General features: G+C 38.9%; 1 protein-coding gene across 4 annotated transcripts in view; it reads left to right on the top strand.

The window, feature by feature from the left end:
- Positions 1-19353, top strand: part of TRAIP (TRAF interacting protein) — a 38084-nt gene that overhangs the window by 8169 nt on the left and 10562 nt on the right. For 3 of the 4 annotated variants that reach the window (XR_015732617.1, XM_034440990.3, XM_060688440.2), the window contains 6 exons: positions 943-1026; positions 5191-5230; positions 12115-12242; positions 15282-15376; positions 17182-17295; positions 18448-18535. Coding sequence is in view for 3 of the 4 variants with exons in the window: in XM_034440990.3 (XP_034296881.2) it covers positions 943-1026; positions 5191-5230; positions 12115-12242; positions 15282-15376; positions 17182-17295; positions 18448-18535 (549 nt within the window). In the remaining variant the exon portion in view is untranslated. Of the gene's footprint in view, positions 1-942; positions 1027-1661; positions 1710-5190; positions 5231-12114; positions 12243-15281; positions 15377-17181; positions 17296-18447; positions 18536-19353 lie in introns of all 4 variants that reach the window. The other variant, XM_087887667.1, reaches the window with a different exon arrangement.

The following is a 19353-nucleotide window of genomic DNA, read 5'->3' as shown; positions in this document are numbered from 1 at the left end:
CTTCAAACGTGCTGCAATATTTTTTTTGGACAGCAATGGCTTCCTCCATGGTGTCCTCCCATGTACTCCATTTTTGTTTAATGTTTTCCTTATTGTAGCTGTGTCAACAAAAATGTTAGCATGTGCCAGAGATTTCTGTAGGTCTAGGATTCTTCTTTACCTCATGAAGCATTCTGCGCTGTGCTCTTGCAATCATTTTTACAGGACGACCACGCCTAGGGAGAGTAGCAACAGTGCTAAACTTTCTCCATTTGTAGACAGTCTATTACCATGGACACATGAACATCAAGGCTTTTGGAGATACTTTTGTAACCCTTTCCAGCTTCATGCAAGTCAACAATTCTTGATCGTAGGTCTTCTGACAGCTCTTTTCTATGAGGCATGGTTCACATCAAGACAGTGCTTCTTGAAACCAGAAAACCCAAAACAGGTGTGTATTTTTAAAGGGCAGGACAGCTGTCAGCAACAAATCCAATATCATCACACTGATTGGAGTCAAGGTTGGCTCACTCCTGACTCCAATTAGCTCTTGGAGAAATCATTAGGCTAGGGGCTCACTTACTTTTTCCTCCCTGCACTGTGAATGTTTACATGTTATGTTCAATTAAACCATGGCAACATCTAATGTTTGTGTAGTATTATTTTAAGCAGACTGTGTTTTTCTATTGTTGTGACTTAGATGAAGTTCAGAGCACATTTTATTATCAATTCATGCAAAACTCCATGTAATCCCAAGGGGTTCACATACTTTTTCTTGCAACTGTAGATGTCCAGTGGATATACAAATGTATATTATGTTAATGTTGGGGAAAGCTTCATTTTATTTTTTATGTTCTGAGATAACTTTATTGTATTGTGTTGCAATAAAATACAAAATATTGTTTTAGAAACAATTGTTCACATTTATTAACTGGGTTTTTTTTTTTTACATGTTTTCTGTAGGTTGGGAAAAGACACATAATCAACAAATTGTTTTTTGATGTTGCCCTAGAGGAGCAGTCCGAACTGGATGCAGAAAGTTTACAGGTAGGAAAATTGGACTTACCATGCAAAAGTTAACACCTATTGCAGGTGGTCCCCTTTAGTGACCACAATTGAGGCAGGTGATTCAGTCGTTAAGTGAAGCAGTCACTAAGTAAAACTGCAAGCGTGCTTATGATCTTACTTCATTTTTCCTTTGCTTTACAGACCTGAAAGGTTGTAAATGCAAGGATTGGTCACAGAGTTACTTTTTTGACATCGGCCATAACTGCAAATGGTCACTGTACAAGGTAGCCCCTAAACAATGTACTTGGAATAAAATTACTATTTCCAGTAAATAGTTAACTCTTACAAGTTCTAGGGTGAATCTGCTTCTGCATTCCTTTGTTATTTCAAACTTCACACAGGTGACATGGCCCTTTCCTTTTTACCTTGACTTTACTTTGAGTCTACTGCTAACTCTTTAAACATTATGTTTAAACTGGAGTTAAGTGAGTTCTGCTATTGGTGTATTTTTAATGATTGAGATGCATTGTTTACCCTGAGGTATCATAACTCTTTGCTTGTAGCAGTTTTAATTATTGCATACTGACCAGAGTCAGACCAGAGTCAGTGGGCAGCTATTTAAATTATTTAACTAAATAAAGCCTGAGAAGAATCTTTGCTTTCTCTTCTCTTAGTTAACATCTACATGAGAATTGTGGGCCAGATCATCCAATGGCATGGAAGTAAGTTTCATAAGTATGCTGATGAGGCACAGTTGTATATTCCAGCTGACCAAATGAAGCTGTTGAGGCGCTGTCGTAGTGTTTGGAAGCTTTTAGGATCTCAGTAGAAAAGAACAGGTTCAACCCTGGCAAGACTGAGGGATTGGTCATGTTCAGGAATTTCTCATCTTTAATTCTTGATAGGATTGCTTTTCTCCAGGTGATACTCATGTTTAATTTGACAGTCCACTTGGGCTCATGACACTCACTGAAAAAGTAGCAAATCTGTCTAGGACAGCTTTTTGCATAGATCTATAGATCCATTATGTTTGGATTAGACCCTTTCTAATTGGTTCACATATAAATCGAACCAATAAATAAATAAATATTTTAGACCCTTTCCTTGGCCAACAGATTATTCTCAGTCATTCATGCTATAGTCGCCTCCCATTTGAACTGTTGCTATGCACTGTACAAGGGACCCAGAATATATTTTTCTATACCTCTACTTCACAATGGCACTGGAAACTAGTGAACTACTAGTTGTAATTCAAAGTGCTGATTGTTCATGGATCAGGAACTAGATAATTTCAATCTTGCCTACTAGTCCTATAAGATAAGGTATGATCCAAGTCCAGTCTACAAAACAATGTCATTTTGTGAAACACTAGAGATATGCTTCTCTATAATTGCTCCTGGCCTCTGGGATAGCATTTTTCCTGAGGTCCCTTTGGCCCCAACTTCGCTGACCTTTAGGAAAGCAATAGAGAGTTGCCTTTTCCTGAATCAAGGCAAACTGTGAATTGCTTGAATAGTGGCTGTTTGATTTTTGTGTATTTCCCAGTGCACGATTATTGCTATATTTGGTCTTGTTTATTTAAAGATATTTAAATCCACTGTTGCTGCCTTGCATCATTTTGCTCGAAGAAACCCTATACATTGAGAGAATGAATTATAAAATATTCAAGTTGCTGTTGTAAACTTGAGAAAAGGGAATAATTTGCAGTTTTTGAAAGTTATTATAAGAAAACAGTTAAATGTGGACGTGCAGCACTTCAGATAGGAAGATAAAAAGGTGCTTAATATTATCACCTCTGTATAAAGATGTGTCTGTTTTACAGACACACTGATAGATAGAGTGTGTATGCTCACAACCTCTCTGAAGCATTTTTATTTTTTTGGCTTTGGATCTGAAACATTATACATCTCCACTGTTAAATTTTATATTGTAATCCAGTGGGTTTTTTTTTTTTATAAATTCACTTTTTCATGCAGTTGGACTCATTAAGGTATCTAATTGTAGAGAGCTATTCTAGAATAATTTTTTTAAAAAGCTAATATATGTAGAATGTGCCAATTCAAACATGCCGAGGTTTGGTCTCTGCAGATGTTTTACTGTAATAAATTGGCAGGGGTACAAAATGGCTTGTAGCATTCCAAATATATAGAGAACTAGGATATAGTAGCCTACCCTCCCTGCCTACATAAATACATACATATATGTAGGTATATCTATATGAATGATATGCTTGGTATATTTTGTGTGAGCATGGCAAGCATGAAATGAAGATGATGATACTTTAAAGTTGATGGAAAGTAAAAAAAAACTTGGACAGAGAAAAGAGGGACGTGTCCTTCAAAGCACCTGTGGCCAGGACAGGAAAATGGAAACTTATCAAACCATTTGTCCACAATGGTATAGGGCCATGATGGTGAACCTACGGCACATGTGCCAGAAGTGGCATGCAGAGCCATATCTCCGGGCACTTGGAGCCATCGCTCCCTCCCTGCCCAAGCAGGCTTCTTGCGCGGCCCCAGCCCTCCAGCCCACGGCGACGCATTTCCGCAGTCCGGAGCACCTGGCTGGCTCTGGCACCCCAGAAGAGCAGCAGCAGCAGTCTTGCTTGTTCTCAGTGGTGGGCGAGGTGAGGGTGGCAGTTCTCCTTCAGAATCCCGGTCACAAGCGGAGGGTGAGAACCGCTGCCCCCCCCTCACCAGCCATCAAGAACAAGCAGCGCTGCCTCTGCTACTTTCCTAGTGCAGCAGTTCTCACGCTGCTGCTTGCGCCCGGGATTCTGGAGGAGAACCGCCGCCCCTCCCTTGCCAGCCACTGAGAACAAGCAGTGCTGCCGCAGGAGCAGAGTCCGTGCCGAAAGAACATCTGTCCGGCGCCAGGGTAAGAGACGCGCCAGCCGGGAAGTGGGTGCAGTCTCTTGGAAGAAGGGGCGGAGGGGCTACACTGGCTTGTTCTTGGTGGCAGGCAGGGAGGCACTCCATTGATACACTTCCGGGTTCTGCCCCCCTCCCCACCCCCCCGCAGCCCATTTTTGATCTCAGGAGACTTCAGGGAGGCTTGCCAGGCCCAAAATGGGCAGCGGTGTGGCGCGCATGTACGGGGGGGAGGGTCGTGCGTGCATGTGCAGTGGGAGCAGGGTTACGCATGCGTGGATGTGTAGGGTCATGTACAGGAGGCGGGGCGCGGCAGGGGGCATTGCATTATGAGTGTGGGCACGTGCGCGCTCGACCCGCCCGCACTCCCCCCCACTTTTGGCACGCGATGGCAAAAAGGTTTGCCATCACTGGGTCTCCTGCTTGAGCAGGGGGTTGGACTAGAAGACCTCCAACTCTGTTATTCTGTATCCTATTCTGTATTCGATATATTTTCTCTTTTTTTAAATTGAAAAGTGCCAATTGCTCCAAAGACCTCTTCAGTGTTCAGTTAATGAAATTTCCTCCAAATTGGTGCCAGTTTACTGCTGTCTGTTTCATCCAGCTGCTAATCTGCATCAGTAACATCCAAGCTCATTTGAATGAGCAGTAAACAATGCTTTAATTGTACTTAAGTGTAAGTGTATCCATATGCCATTGCAAATTGTTCTTTTTTTTGGACTTCATTAAAATAATAGATTTTGCAGATGCTGTTATACTTGAGTGTGTATTGAATGGGTCCGTTTTAATGGGTTTTAATATTAGTTAAAATAGGTTAATATATTTTGCTGGACAGAATATTTGCCTGATTGCCTTGTTAAATTAAAATATGAAAAAGTTTTCTTCTGTGTGTCTTCTGAAATTGTTTAACCATTGAAAAATGAAACTGAAAGATACTTAACAAGATGATAATTTTTCTGATATTAATTCTTCAAGATCTTTTTTTTTTTAAGCATTCCTGTAGTTCTAAAGTAGTGATTGTCATAACTGTGATCCATGGAACTCTGGTGGTCCATGGAGGTTCTTGCACTTTCCCTGCATCGGTCATCTGATTTGTGATAATAAATTAGTAGCTGAAAGCAGATTAACTGACAATTATAAGTGATCCGACAAGTAACAACATGAGTTATATAACATTCAGAAAATGAACAACAGTGAATATATCACACATGTTTTGCTCAGACAGAGCCTGCCTGGCCTTAGCATACATTACCTATACGTACATTTTTTTTAAAGTTATGATGATGTCTTGGACTTCGTTCTTTAACCTGATTTGATTCTCTTTGTGTTTCAGAATGAACTAGATAGGGTGAAAGCTCAGCTATCCATGAAAGGTAAGTTGAAAAATGAGTGGCCTGAGATAATAAAATATAAGCTGAGGACCTAATTGTTGTTATGCCTTTGTCCTAGTTTTTTTACACAAGTATATAAAATTTCTTCTGCCTCCAAATTTGAGGAATGACATTTCTTCTGCCTGCACATGATTAAGAGTAAATGAAATATGGACTACTTGATGCTGGGTAGTTTGCTTGCAGACATTTTGTTATCTAGTAACATCTTCAGTGCTAGAAGGGAGTAGGGTTTGTCCTGTTTATATTGGTTCAGGTAGTCCTTGACTTACAAAAGTTTGCTTTGCAAGTGTTCAAAGTTACAATGGCACTGAAAAAATTACTTACAACCACTTTTCACACTTATCACCATTGCAGCTTTCTCTTGGTCATGTGATCAAAATTTTGCTGCTTGGCAGCTGACTCATATTTAGACAGTTGCAGTATCCCGGGGTCATGTGATCACTTTTTCTGATCTGACAAGCAAAATCAATGGGGAAGCCAGATTCACTTAATCATGTTACTAATTTAACAACTGCAGTGATTCACTTAACAACTGTGGCAGCAAAGGATGTAATATGGGGATAAACTTAACAAATTTCTCACTTAGCTACAGAAATTCTGGGCTCAGTTGTCGTAAGTCGTAGACTACCTATGGTTCCTTGATTAACCTGTTGTTTACTGCTGAATTGTTTGTGTAATGTTAATCCTGCTGTTTATCTTGGTGTTGATCGCTAGTGAGGAGGTGTTGTGGTCTTTTTGTTTTCTTTTTAGCTTTTTTATTGTCTCTTTTGAATGGTGTATAAATGTTGTTTATTTATTTATTTATTATTTATTTCTTATACTTATATGCCGCCCTTCTCCCGAAGGACTCGGGGCGGCCCACAAAAATTAAAACGAAGAAAACAATAAAGATAACTACTAAAATAATCAAATAAAATCTCCCAATTAAAAATCGCCCATCAGATCAGCAAATTTGTTGGAAAAGCCATGTCTTCAGGTTACGGCGGAAAGAGCGGAGGTCGGGGGCCATCCGGAGCCCCGTAGGTAACCCATTCCAGAGGGTCAGTGCGCCCACAGAGAACGCCCTCATCCTGGGCGCCACCAGCCAACATTGTCTGGCCGATGGCACCCGGAGGAGGGCAGTCCTATGTGAGCGCACAGGGCGGTGGGAGGCAGGCAGAAGGTGGTCCTGCAAGTATCCCGGGCCCATGCCATGTAGGGCTTTATAAGTAAGTACCAGCTTATCTCTATGTGCCTGTTGATTTGTCTGAGTGCCAAGCTTCCAAGAATCCCCTGGTTGTTTTGGGTTTTAGCTTGGTCTAGGATGCTTACTGTTTCCAAACTACAGTTAAATCTATCCACGTGTTGTGAAATTAAGGAGTTTTTATGATGTCTTCTGACTCCTAACTGTTGTTCATGGGTGCAATCCAAAAACACTAAGCAGGGATTAAACAGTAAACAATAGTCTAATCAAGGAGCTACCAGGGAGAAAAAAAATACTCCCACTAACACTGACAGACAAGCTACTGTATATAAACAGAAAGCAAATCCCAGGCCTTCTAGGATTGAACATGTTACCTAGTTGAATAATGAAACGTCTGCAAGCACTCAGCCAAGCTCTGAGAGACTCCACAGTTCAATTCTGAGCTACGTATATTCTCTTTTGTTGGCAGTAAACGAAATGCCATGAACCACCATATTTTACCACAAACAAACAAACAAATCAATAAGAGCCACTGGTTGACTATAGGCCAAATCTTGTTTGGCCATAGATTTTCCATGATAAAATTGAGCTTGATGACATCCAAACATTCCAACTTTTAATAATTATTTTGGGAAATACTGTATTTATCTGCTAATGTCCAGGGTTGTGCAATAGAAACATTATAGGCTTGATTCATTGAACTGAAAATAAGAAACTTATGAAGGGAGGAGGATGTTCTCTGAGTCTAATTAATCATTCCCTTCCATTTCCACAATTTTAAGAATATTAACTTTTTTATTATTTTCTATAGATGGTTATGAGTCATAAAGAGTGAAGAAAATGTCATTTAATTTGAAAGACAAAGGTCTTAAAATATCAGAATGCAGTAAAAGATAAAAGTTTTATAAGAGCAGCCAGGAAGAGTCATTGTTTCTAAAACATTCATTCTTACTGGATGATTTTCTTTCCCATATATGTACTGTGATGGTAAAATGGACATCTCCCCACCCATACACTGTGTTCACTAATTGATCCTGAGCAGTGAAAGGAAGAAGAATCAGTAGGAGCCTGTAGCCCACTAAATGAAATAATTTGCATTCATTGCCTATATCTCAGACATAGTATTGCTGACATGCTGAACTAATAGGAAGACATCTATATATATAAAAGCGAAATATCACTCACACATCATCACAAAATCTCCAGAATCGTAAAGCCTACAAACTTGAAATTTGGCACATATGTTCCTCTCGGCTTCTAGGTGCTCACTAAGAAAGGATTTTTCGAAATGACCATCAGCTCATTAGTATTTCTTATATTATTATTAACACACCTTGATGCTAAAGAGTTAGACATTCTACTCCCTCTCCCCACCTGAAAAGAACTCTGTTCCAACTGCCACTTGGGTGTGGGCATAGCCAACACGTCATTCATCTGGCCTGCTGGGAGTTTAGACATTCTACTCCCCGCCTGAAAGGGACAGAAGGAGATAAGATATGAGAGGCTTCTGTGGGGCATGCCTGAGGGAGAGAAGGGGATAGGAGAGGATCAGTGGGGCCAGCCTGAGGGAGAAAAGGGGGAGAGGAGAGGAGAGGCTTCTGTGGGGCAAACCTGAGGGAGAGGAGAGGAAAGGCTTCTGTAGGGCAAGTCTGACGGAGAGAAGGGGAGAGGAGAGGCCGATCTTAACGACTCATTAATTTTCAAGCTGTAAGTGTTGATTTATCAAGACTGATCACATAGTTTCGTAGTGGAGTATGGGTATCCAGCTAGTACATAATAAGGTCACCCAGGGAGATTATCCAAAAACACTCCGAGGTCATGCTTTACAGTAATTTCCATTGTGTCTGTCTTTTTGGTTGCCTTATCTTTGCAATCTAATAGGCCAAGAGTATATAAGCTCTGGTTTTGCATTTGATCAGGGTTGTCCAGCAAAGTGCTCATGCTTTGCTGGGATGCCCAGTAGATGCTGCTTTATTGTTTGCCTGCTAGTAAAATTACGTTGTATCTTCAAAGTGATTTGGTTGCTTGCTTTAGATGAGTCAGGTTTTGGCCAGCATAGTTTTGTACTGTAATTCAGACTGAAAGAATAGAAGGAAGGCAGTCAATTACTTGCAGCACCTCCTGCCATTTTGCAGACTTGTGCTTTCTGCCACTTCCCTTGTCCTTTCCGATTCTGAACCCGTTTGAGGAAATTGTAGTTTGGCCAGCAAATTTTGTTTTGGAAAAAACCATACAAGGTATGGGTACCAGTGGAAAGCACCATGAGATGCAGTATGAATCCAAGTATAAGGAAAACTGCATGGTCGAAGTTGAATTTTTGCTGGCTGACTCTGCAAGTGATAGACAGTTTCAATGTTATGTTTTGGATTCTGCTGATTGACTCAGTGAGGGGAGTGAATATGAACAATATTCAAAGTGAGTACTTGTTTTTTGTTTGTAAGCATTTGTGTAAAATTATGCATGTATTTGTCAAGGAAGTAGATGATGTGCAGGTTGCTTTACCTTCCTTTCAGTTATATGGTGCACTAGTCTGTGTGCTTGTATAGGTTTATATACAGTAAATCTCCTCTGCTGATTACTATTGTCTGTCTGATTTCCTAGCTGCAAGAGAGGAATGGGAGATAGATTACAGATACAAATTACATTGTATCTTCAAAGTAATTTAATGATTGCTCTAAGTGAGCCAGGTTTTGACCACAAGAGTACAAATTCAGGACTCAGTAATGTAATTTTATCCAATTTACCTTTTTATATTGAGACTCCAGCAATTGAAATAATATGTATCAGAATACTTTGCTGACTTGTAGATTTCTAAAATCGGTTATACATTGCATCAGAAGCATTTTTGGGCAAGGTTTTTGAAAAGTAATGGTTGAGGCTCTCAGTGGTGGTTGAAACTAACAGTCTTTAAGTTGGGAGCTAAGCAGAGTACCACTATGAATACCAGGGACAGATAATAAACATCCCCAAAAAAGAAAAGGGCAAACCATTTCCATACTTCAAGAAAATTGTAGTCCCCAGGAATCAAGTTCATCTACAGATGTTTCTACCTTTACCTGTGAGCGTGAGACAGTTTCATAGATCTTCCTTCCTTGAACGTACCATTTGCGTCTTATGAGATCTTAAAGGATGATAATATTTACAACTATACAAACTGGGCCAGGAGTTTTGTTTTCCTCAACCGAAAGCACAAGCTGTAGTGAAAGTGAATGACAAGACAGCAGTGTAATAGTTCAGCAAACCAGCCCTGCCCTCTTGTTTCACTGTACTTTTTCTCAATATGTATTGCTCTACAAGAATCCTCATCAAGAAAACAAAATATAATACTACTACAATTGGTCTTCAAAGCTTCATCATTACACCATTCTATAACTGTTAGTTCATGGATTTCAGTGACTCCTTGCAAGGCATTACCCCTGTGCTGGAGTACATTCTGATCCTGAAGAAAAGGGATGGCTATGTGTGTATTGCCTCAGCCCACTGAACAAGCTCTGAAGGGATATAAAAGAGGCTTTGAAATCTGGTGAAGTTTTTAACAAGGATTATTTCTAGTACTTTTTATCCAGTGCTATTGATACAATGGTTTTGGCAAATTTCCAAACAATTTTTAGAACAGATTAACAGAATCGTTAATCTACAAAAAAAGTCCTTGAGGACTGTAGAAGATTGTAATTGGCCCTGAATGAGATAGTGGATGATGTCGAAACCAAAAGGAGATGGAGAGTTCAGCTTGAATCTCCACAGTATGTCAACCCATCCTTTTTCCACCCTCTTTCTTTACAACTGTCTCTCCTTGTATATTTGTACATACATAATACAAAAACAAAGCTGAAAAGGAAGCGATTCCCAGGGGAGTGTTCCAAAAAAATAGATATGCCCACAGCTTTTGGAGAACCAGATAAAGACAGCGACTTTATTGCGTTCTATGGCAAAGTGACTAAATTAGTGGAGCAGTTTTGGTCAATACGATGCAAAAAAGATTCTGAGACTCTAGAACCGTGATGGCGAACCTATGGCACACGTGCCACAGGTGGCACGCAGAGCCATATTAGTGGGCAAGCCAGCTCAGCTCTGGGGCGCATGTGCGTGCCAGCCAGCTGATTTTTGGGCCTTCTGGACCCACCAGAAGTAGGGAAACAGGCTGTTTCCTGCCTCTGGAGGGCCTGGGGGGGTGGGGAAGACCCGTTTTTCTTTTTTACCTGGCTCCAGATCCTCTCTATTTATCTGGGAAGGGCGAAAACAGCCTTTCCCACTCCCTTGGAGGCCCTACGGAGGCTGAAAGGGCCCATTTCCCAACTCCCGGTGGGACAGGAAGTGACTTTTTTGCTGTCCCTAGCCTCCAGAGACTCCTAGAGACTTCTAGAGAGGCTCCTAGAGAGGCTCTGGAGGCTGGGGACAGCAAAAAATGTCACTTCCTGTCCCACCGGGAGTTGGGAAATGGGCCGTTTCAGATCTTTGGAGGGCCTCTGAGAGAGTGAGAAAGGCTGTTTTCGCCCTTCCCAGATAAATAGAGAGGATCTGGAACCAGGTAAGAAAGAAAAACGGGCCTACCAGGCCATCATGTACCAGGAGCGGGGGGTTGCGCCCGCATGCGCGTGGGCATGTGTGCACATGACCCTCCCCTGCCCCCCTCTCTCCTGGCATGCGATGGCAAAAAGGTTAGCCATCACTGCTCTAGAAAGAGTGCAGAGAAGAAGAACAAAGGTGATTTGTGGGCTGGAGGCTAAGCCATGCAATAAGCACTTGCGGGAACTGAGAATGTCTAGTCTAACGAAGACAAGGACTGGGAATGACGTAATAGCAGTCTTCCAATATTTGAGAGACTGTCACAGAGAGTAGGTGATCAACCTATTCTCCAAAGCACCCAAGGGCAAGGCAAGAAGTAAAAGATGGAAGTTTAGCAAAGATCCAACCTAGAATTAAGGAGACATTTCCTCAGTGAGAACAATTCATCAGTGGAATGACTTGACTCCAGAAGTTGTGGGTGCTCCACAGGGGCGAAATGCTACCGGTTTGCACCGGTTCAGGCAAACCGGTAGTGATAAAAACTACTGGTAGTTTAAAAAAGCTACTGGCTCACCCAAACCGGTATTTCCAATGATCAGCTGTGCCGCGCGGTTTATATTCACTAGAAACCAGGAAATCCTGCTTTCTAGCTAAGCTAAATCAGACGACACATCTGTTCCCACCCCTTGCTGTTCTACTTACCTTGTGAAGTCTTATTTTTCTGTGCGAAGTGCGCATTTGGCATGCACTGTACATGCAAGCGCAGCTTGCTTTTGGTACACATGCGCAGTGTGCATTTGGCAAACACTGTGCATGCACACATCAAAAGCATGCTGCACGCGCACCATGCATTCACAGGCAAGCAAACCGGTAGCAATCCACGGAGGATTTCACTGGTGCTCCATCACTGGAGGTTTTTAAGAAGTGAAGGGACAACCATTTGTCCAGAATGGTATAGACTCCTGCTTGAGAAGGGGTTGGACTAGAAGACCTCCAAGATTCCTTCCAACTCTGCTATACTATACTCTGTTGCATGTAATGCCTCTGGCTAAATTTCTTCCCTTTCTCAATCAATTCTAGATCTCTGCTATGTGTGTTAAAAATTATTACTTCACTAAATATAAAAATTTATAAAATTCAGGTGGGCCCTTACTTCCATTATAATTTTTTGCTTCAGACAAAGAAAAACGAGATTGTCAATGTATTGTAAATTCATTGAGAGAGACACTGGATCTACGAAATGCCACTATAGAATCACTCCAGAAAGCTATTTCTGACATGGAAATGCTGTGTTCTACACTCAAGGTATGTTGAAAGTTATCGAGTTTATATTATGATTGTCATCTCTAAAGTTGAAAGTTAAGGTGCAGTCTGCTCATTGTTTATCTTGGACTAATCTTGCTGGGATAAAAAGAATTGGCTAATAAGGTAATCTTAAGTGAATGGGAGAAAGCTACTTGCTTCAGCAATGTTCCATAGTTTACCAAAATAGTTCAAATGTTGCACAAAGGTAGAGAGCAATTGGTCCAACACATATAATTGGATTTCAATCCAATCAGACTTATAAGCATCAATAATTAAAGTGAAAGGGTTATACTGCAATAACATCTATATGGCCACAAAGTTCTCATGTCTATTATAACTCAATCCTGAATGTATCATTAAACTGGTGGGGAGGTGTTTGAGATTATGTCTTATGTCATTGCTTGGAAATATATTTCGTAAAGCTAAAGTCCTGCATTAAAAGTTTGTTTAGACTTGTAAGGATTGGCTTTTTATTCATAAATGTTGATTATGGTCCCTAAGAAAAGAAAAAACAAAATACGTAAGTAAACTGCACTCCATCATAAACTCCCTGATAAGGAAGTTGGAAGCAATAGTGATCTTCAGCAAGTAAAAAGTCCTCATATCCTCACAAGGGACATTAGTTTAGGCTTCCCACTGGAGAGGTCTTGTTTTTTCTTCCCCTTACGTCCAGTGAAAAGTTGTTCTGAAGGGTTGTGCAGAAATGAAGAACAGTAGGAAAAGAAGAAAATGCCTCTTTCCACCTTCTAGCGGAGAACTCTTTGAATAGATTTCCATTGATGGGAAGCCAAGTTGGTAGTGAGATAAGCAGTAGAGCTATAGATCCAACATCACATTTTTTAAAAAGGAGAGTCTTAACTAAGAATATCATTTGATTGTTCAACAGTTAGAGACATTTAGGTGAGTGATTTTTATTTCGTAATTGTTTTCTGCGACTGATGTAGATTAGTTACAAGTTCTTATTCCCGCCATTAGATTTTTCTGTGAATGCTCTTTAAAAGATTGGGTGGTGTTCAACTGATTCTTGTTTAAAGTTGTATTTGAATATACATATATTCATAATAAGTATACTGTTTAATATAAGTATATTTGCAGCACTAAGTCTGTTATTTAATTTGAAATATTCTTGCAACACATCCAATGTGTTTATCTTAAAATTGCTTTTCAGGTTTTCTGTACATCCTTTTATTTAACTTTTAATCCCATCATTGCAATATAGAACTATAAATTAAGCTGATTAGAACTTTCTTTTGCCTGTTGCGTATAATTAACCAATTACTCTAGTGTTTCTGAGATTTGAGGATATTTTTCTCTGAAATCAAATCAAATAGTCTATTCTCCCTATTTAGTTTCAAAAAGCTTTTGAAATCTGCCTCAAACAATCCAAAACTAAAAAAAAATAATTACTCTGAGCTATTCTTTTCCTGTTAAGACAGCAGTGTGAACTTTTAATGCCCACTGCATTGAACCCGTGTAGCTTATTCCTGTTCATGGAAATGTCCATTTTAATGGACAATTTTCTTATTTTGGATTTATAAAAGAGATATATTATGAAAAAATTCCTAAGAAAAGATAAAGACAGAAAGAAAAGAAATCAGCTTTGGAGACTTTACTTAAAAGGAAGAAACATCAAAACTCTTAAAAGTAAAAGAAAGATTTACAAAGTTAGTTTATTCGTACAAGGTTAAAATATATGTGATTCTCTTTTTTTTTTTTCCTAGCAGCTTTTAATTATTTTTTTTTGACTAGGACAAAATCATGAGGCTTTAAAAAGGTACGATATGGAGAAAAGAGAGTTTTCTTGCATTTTTAGAGAAAGTGATGAGCTACAGTATTAAAATTGAGAACAGATGAAGAAAAGCTGATAAGAATTCAATTTGTATGTCATCATTTGAAGGAATTAAAGAATAAGATGTACAATATATTTCTTTTAGTAACAACTAATGGAATTTTTCTTGATTAACTTTGAATTATGAGGTTTTAAAGATGTTAGATAAGATACAGGAAGAAGAGAGGTTTTTTTTTCTTTGTATCTAGGGAAATTGACAAGATACTGTGTAAAGAAATGTAAAATTGTAAGTATATAGTTACTGAAAATGTTTGTACTTGTCCTAATGAAATGGGAAGTCATTTCTTTCTATATTTTTTCCTCTGTAAAATTATTTTAAAATGCATTTTAAATCAAGCTTTCAATAATGGTCAATTTATGTGAAAAATGAATGTCAAAAAAATAATATAGTGTCACGGTTTATCTTTGATGAGGCAAAGATATATGCTCTCCTATCATTTTGTTACATTATGCATTCTATTGGAAGTATTTAATTAATAGTCATCTGTTAAATTTTTAAAACATTTTGTTTGATTAGAAATACTGTGATAAAAATATTATGGCACACTGATAGCTGATTGATTGATCGTATGTCATCAAATCAGTGTCAATTTTTAGCAATCATGTACCGGTAGTCCTCACTTAGCCACTCATTCAGTGACCATTCGGAATTATGACAATGCTGAACAAGTGGTAGATACATCCAGTCCTCAAAGTTCCAATGATTCCAACACTCCTATAGTTACATGATTGTGATGTGGGTGCTTGACAAACAGCTTGTACCTACAGGGTATGCAGTTTCCCATAGTCATCTGATCATGATTGGTAACTGTCCTTGCCTGCTTCCCTCAAGCAAACACAAGTAAAAGCCAATATGTTTCACAATGTTCTGCCCGTTCTGTGGCTTCCTGACATATATTGATTTAATGTAAAGACAATGAAATGCTCTGGGATTCCCGTTTTTCTAAGCACATTCCATAGCTTGACATGATCAAAGGTTTTTCTATAATCAATGAAGCATGTATTAACTTCTTTTGGGTTTTCTTTGCCTTTTTCAGTCACTCAGTGTGTAGAATTTATAATAAACTTTGATTTCCAGGGTTCCAAAATGTGGATTGTGAACTAAAGTATTTGAGATAGATTGATGTTAGGTCTGTGTTGCTGTTATGAATTGTTTTCCAAACATTAATAGTTCTTTTCTTTTTTTTCAGAAACAAATGAGATATTTAGAACAGGAGCAAGAAGAAACAAAGAGTGCAAAAGAAGAAACTCAAAAATTGCGAAGGAAGGTGAAATCTATGGAGAGGTTAGAGAAGCTTTATGTTATAGGCCACGGGTGTCAAATTGGTGGCACAGGCCAGGCCCACCCCAGCTCCATGAAGGAAAAAAACATCGCAATACGTAACATGACGGCAACTTGACGTGGCGAGTTTGACACTTGTGTTATAGACAATATTCTAGAAAATATGTAATCCAAATTTCATGTACAAAAGAGATTATTCTCTTTTCAATACTGAATATCTGAGCAAACATGGTAACAATAATTATTTGAATTTTCTGAATCCAGAAAATTGCAGCGATTATAATGAAGGATGTATTTTTAACTATGTTTTCATTGCTAATGCTACGATTGCCATTCTGAATTATTATAGATTTGCTTAGTCCAGCAAGAAAATGTAATTCTAAATAAAACATTTCTTTTCAAGGGCTATGTATATTCAGGTAATCCTCGAGTTACAACAGTTCATTTAGTGACCTTCAAATTATGACATTGAAAAAAGTGATTTAGGACTATTTTTCACACTTACAACCATTGCAGGATGCCCATGATCACATGATCAAAATTCAGATGCTTGGCAACTGACTCATGTTTTTATGATGTTTGCAGCGTCCTGGAGTCATGTGATCAGCTTTTGTGACCTTCTGACAAGTAAATCAATGGGGAAGCCAGATTTACTTAACAAACATGTTACTGACTTAACTCTTGCAGTGATTCACTTAAAAAGTGTGTGAAGAAAGGTTGTAAAATGGAGCAAAAATCACTTAACAAATGTCTCGCTTAGCAGCAGAATTGTTGGGCTCAATTGTGGTTGTAAGTCGAGTACTACCTGTATTCCCAGTCCCTCATCCTATTTTTATTCATGGATGTGATTGAAAATGGTCCAGATTAATAAAATGAACAGAACTCTAGTACTCCTAGGTTCTGATGGGCCTTCATTTTTCAAGATGTACCGGTATATACTGTATTTTTCGGAGTATAGGACGCACCGGAGTATAAGACGCACCTTAGTTTTTGGGGAGGAAAATAAGAAGAAAGCTGATTGGCAGGTGGATCAGCTTCCTGGAATACCCCCAATCAGCTGTTCCCAGAGGTGAATTTTAGCAACAGGTTCCTTGGTTGTGAGCTCTGTGCCTTGCTTTTTTCTTCTGCCTCTGAAACTTCTGAAACTCTGTTTCAGAAAAAACTTTTTTCTCTGCCTCTGACAGCCTCCAAAGCACAGCTTCAGAAAAAAAGCCTCTGAAGGTCTGTTTGGGGGCTTCTTTTCTGAAGCTCTATTTGGGGTTTTTTCTTCTGAAGCTCTGTTTGGGGGCTTCTTTTCTGAAGCTTCGTTTCTGATGCTTTTTTCAGCCTCTGAAACCTCCGTTTGAGAAGCTGGGCGGGGCTACAGTCAGAGTATAAGACGCACCCAGATTTTCACCCTCTTTTGGGGAAAAAAGGTGTGTCTTATACTCCGAAAAATACGGTAATAAATACGAGAAATGATATGTGAATGACATCTATTGTTCATATTTCTCAGTGTAATAGGCTGTTTATTAACAAAGAACAAACAATCTAATTGACCCTAAACTACTTAGAAATGATCAGATTACTGAGCTCATTATTGATGGTTCATTTTGTATAACTTCTAATCTAGTAGCAGTGCAAATTGCATATTGCAAGGCTAAAATATCCTAGTAGATGTTTGAGAAAAGCTTTGGGCTGAGGGAGGGTGGGTGGGGGTTGGAATTTCTACCATTCTGAAATACAGAATAAGCTATTTCTTGGTTTTTTTATGTTATACTACAACTAGCAGAGGCAGAAAACTCCTAACCTACCGATCTCCTTTCCAGAATTGAGACACTGTTACACAGTCAGCGTTCCGAAGTAGAGGAGATGATCCGTGAAATGGGAGCAGGGCAAGCAGCAGTGGAACAGCTTGCAGTCTATTGCATCTCACTAAAAAAGTACGTTAGAAAGTGTCCTGGCTTAGGCATTTTGCATAGCACCTTCTAAAGAAACAGGGAATAAGAAATAAGAATAATGTTGAGACTCTAGCTACAAACTGGGATTCAAATAATATATTTATTTATTTAGCAAATGCTGCCCACTCCCTTAAGGGCTCCAGGAGGATTACAGAAATATTATAAAATTTAGTTTTTTCACAATTAAAAAGCAAATCATTTTAAAAGCTATAAAAGCTATAAAAATTTTGGAGCTATTAAAAGATCTGGATGAATAAACAAATTTTGAGCCCTTTTCCCACTGGCAGTTTGTTCTATAACATGAGCCCTGCTGCTACCAAGGTGGCATAAGTGGTAGATTTTCAACACAGCAAGCACACTATTGTTGTATTAGTGACACATCATTGCTATGGAAACTGCTTTTAGAGGTTTGCCAGGGTTTTTAGGAGGTGATTGTTTGATGGGAATGGAAGAGATGGATGATTGTAATGATTCTGAGTAATGCGGCACGGCCTCTGAATATCTCCCCTGTGCAGGGCAAAGCACTTTGCATTGCTGTGGCACAATAAGTACAGTGTACTTGTTGGTCCCTACAGGGTGTGTGAGAGGTCTTTCTATTTATACCATGTTTAATTTGCAGCTTGTGCAGGCAACATTAGCAAATGGATAATCACAACTTTTAATAATGAGCTACATCATGAAGTATCTGCATTGTAACCAATAGCTTCAGCACTGTTTTATAATACTGCTGAAATGATTTCACAACCTAAACTTTTTTAAAAAACCAAAATGAGTTACATATCATTTCAGCGAGGTGTAAATTCAGTAGAATATAAAACATTGCATATAAGTAAAGATAGTTCGCTCTGGGTTTTGATATATGCTTTTCTGCCATTTTAATACCTATTCCAAACCTAACAGTGCTCCCTTGTGAAAGTGTGTTTTCTCACCTTCTCAGTGGTGTCAGTCTGTTAACACTGTGCAAATCAGTGTTGGCCTGTTCAACACTGAAACTGCTTGTTTATATGTAACAGGAACTTTTGCAGCCGCTTAAATCATGAATTGCTGATTTGTTTACTGGCTTTATTCTGCCAGTCTAAGTACTTGCTTACAAGCAAACTCCATTGATCGACTGACTAGTTGTGGCTCTTTCAGGGAGTATGAAAGTCTGAAGGAATCTCAGAAAGCATCAAATGATACAGTGGAAAAGCTGAGAAAGGAGTTGTTTTCTGCTAATCATAAGGTAAAGGTTTCATTAATATTCCTGCAGATACATGCAGAGCATCTATTTAAAATTCATTCTCTGTACTTTCACTTAAATACATTTTTGTTTGGCCAATGGCATAGTCAATTTGGTAACTACTTATTAACTGGAAAGTTAAGTTCAGCTGAACCCTTCTAATTAAAATTGTCACAGTTTCATCCATCAGTTTGCCCATGTAACTATGCAACGCGCCCAATACTGGCAAATAGTTCATCAATTTCTGCCAACACACAAAAAGAGAAAAGTCTAATGAAGTGTGATTTATACCAATCAATTCTTGCTTATTAAAATCTGTGTCGCCAGTGAGCACACCATTTTCAGAGGTCAGCCAAAAGGGGTCAGCAACTATTAGTTAGTAGTGATTTCAAGTTATCATATAGCTGCTCCTTTCCTACCCTCTTTAATTAAGCACTGACTGCCCTGAAATATTCACAATAACACTATCTCAGTGGAATAAAGAGAGGCACATGTCCTAATTAGGATGTGCCTTAATGCCCTGTTCTGAGGATACTCAGAATTAATACAAGGAATGTGAGCCCAAAAGATTAACTAAGAATGGCCGATGGAACAGAATTATTTAATGATGCTGAGCAATAGTCATCCATTTGCACCCTTCCTCTATATCACATAATTGGGTAAAAGTCATTTGTAATTGGTTTCTTGGTAATTATTCTGTGAAAAGCTATAGGGAAAAAAATCACTCTTTAAATTCCTGTTTTTTGTGCCTATTTGTTCCTGTTCAGGAATGATTAAAGTAGCAACATATATTACATAATACATCCCAAGAGCAGGTATAG

The sequence above is a fragment of the Pantherophis guttatus genome, chromosome 2 (genome assembly GCF_059756535.1).
Source record: "Pantherophis guttatus breed Tessera chromosome 2, ASM5975653v1, whole genome shotgun sequence".
NCBI lineage: Eukaryota > Metazoa > Chordata > Lepidosauria > Squamata > Colubridae > Pantherophis > Pantherophis guttatus.
The sequence above is the reverse complement of the archived record's forward strand: the minus strand, read 5'-3'. Positions and strand labels throughout refer to the sequence as shown.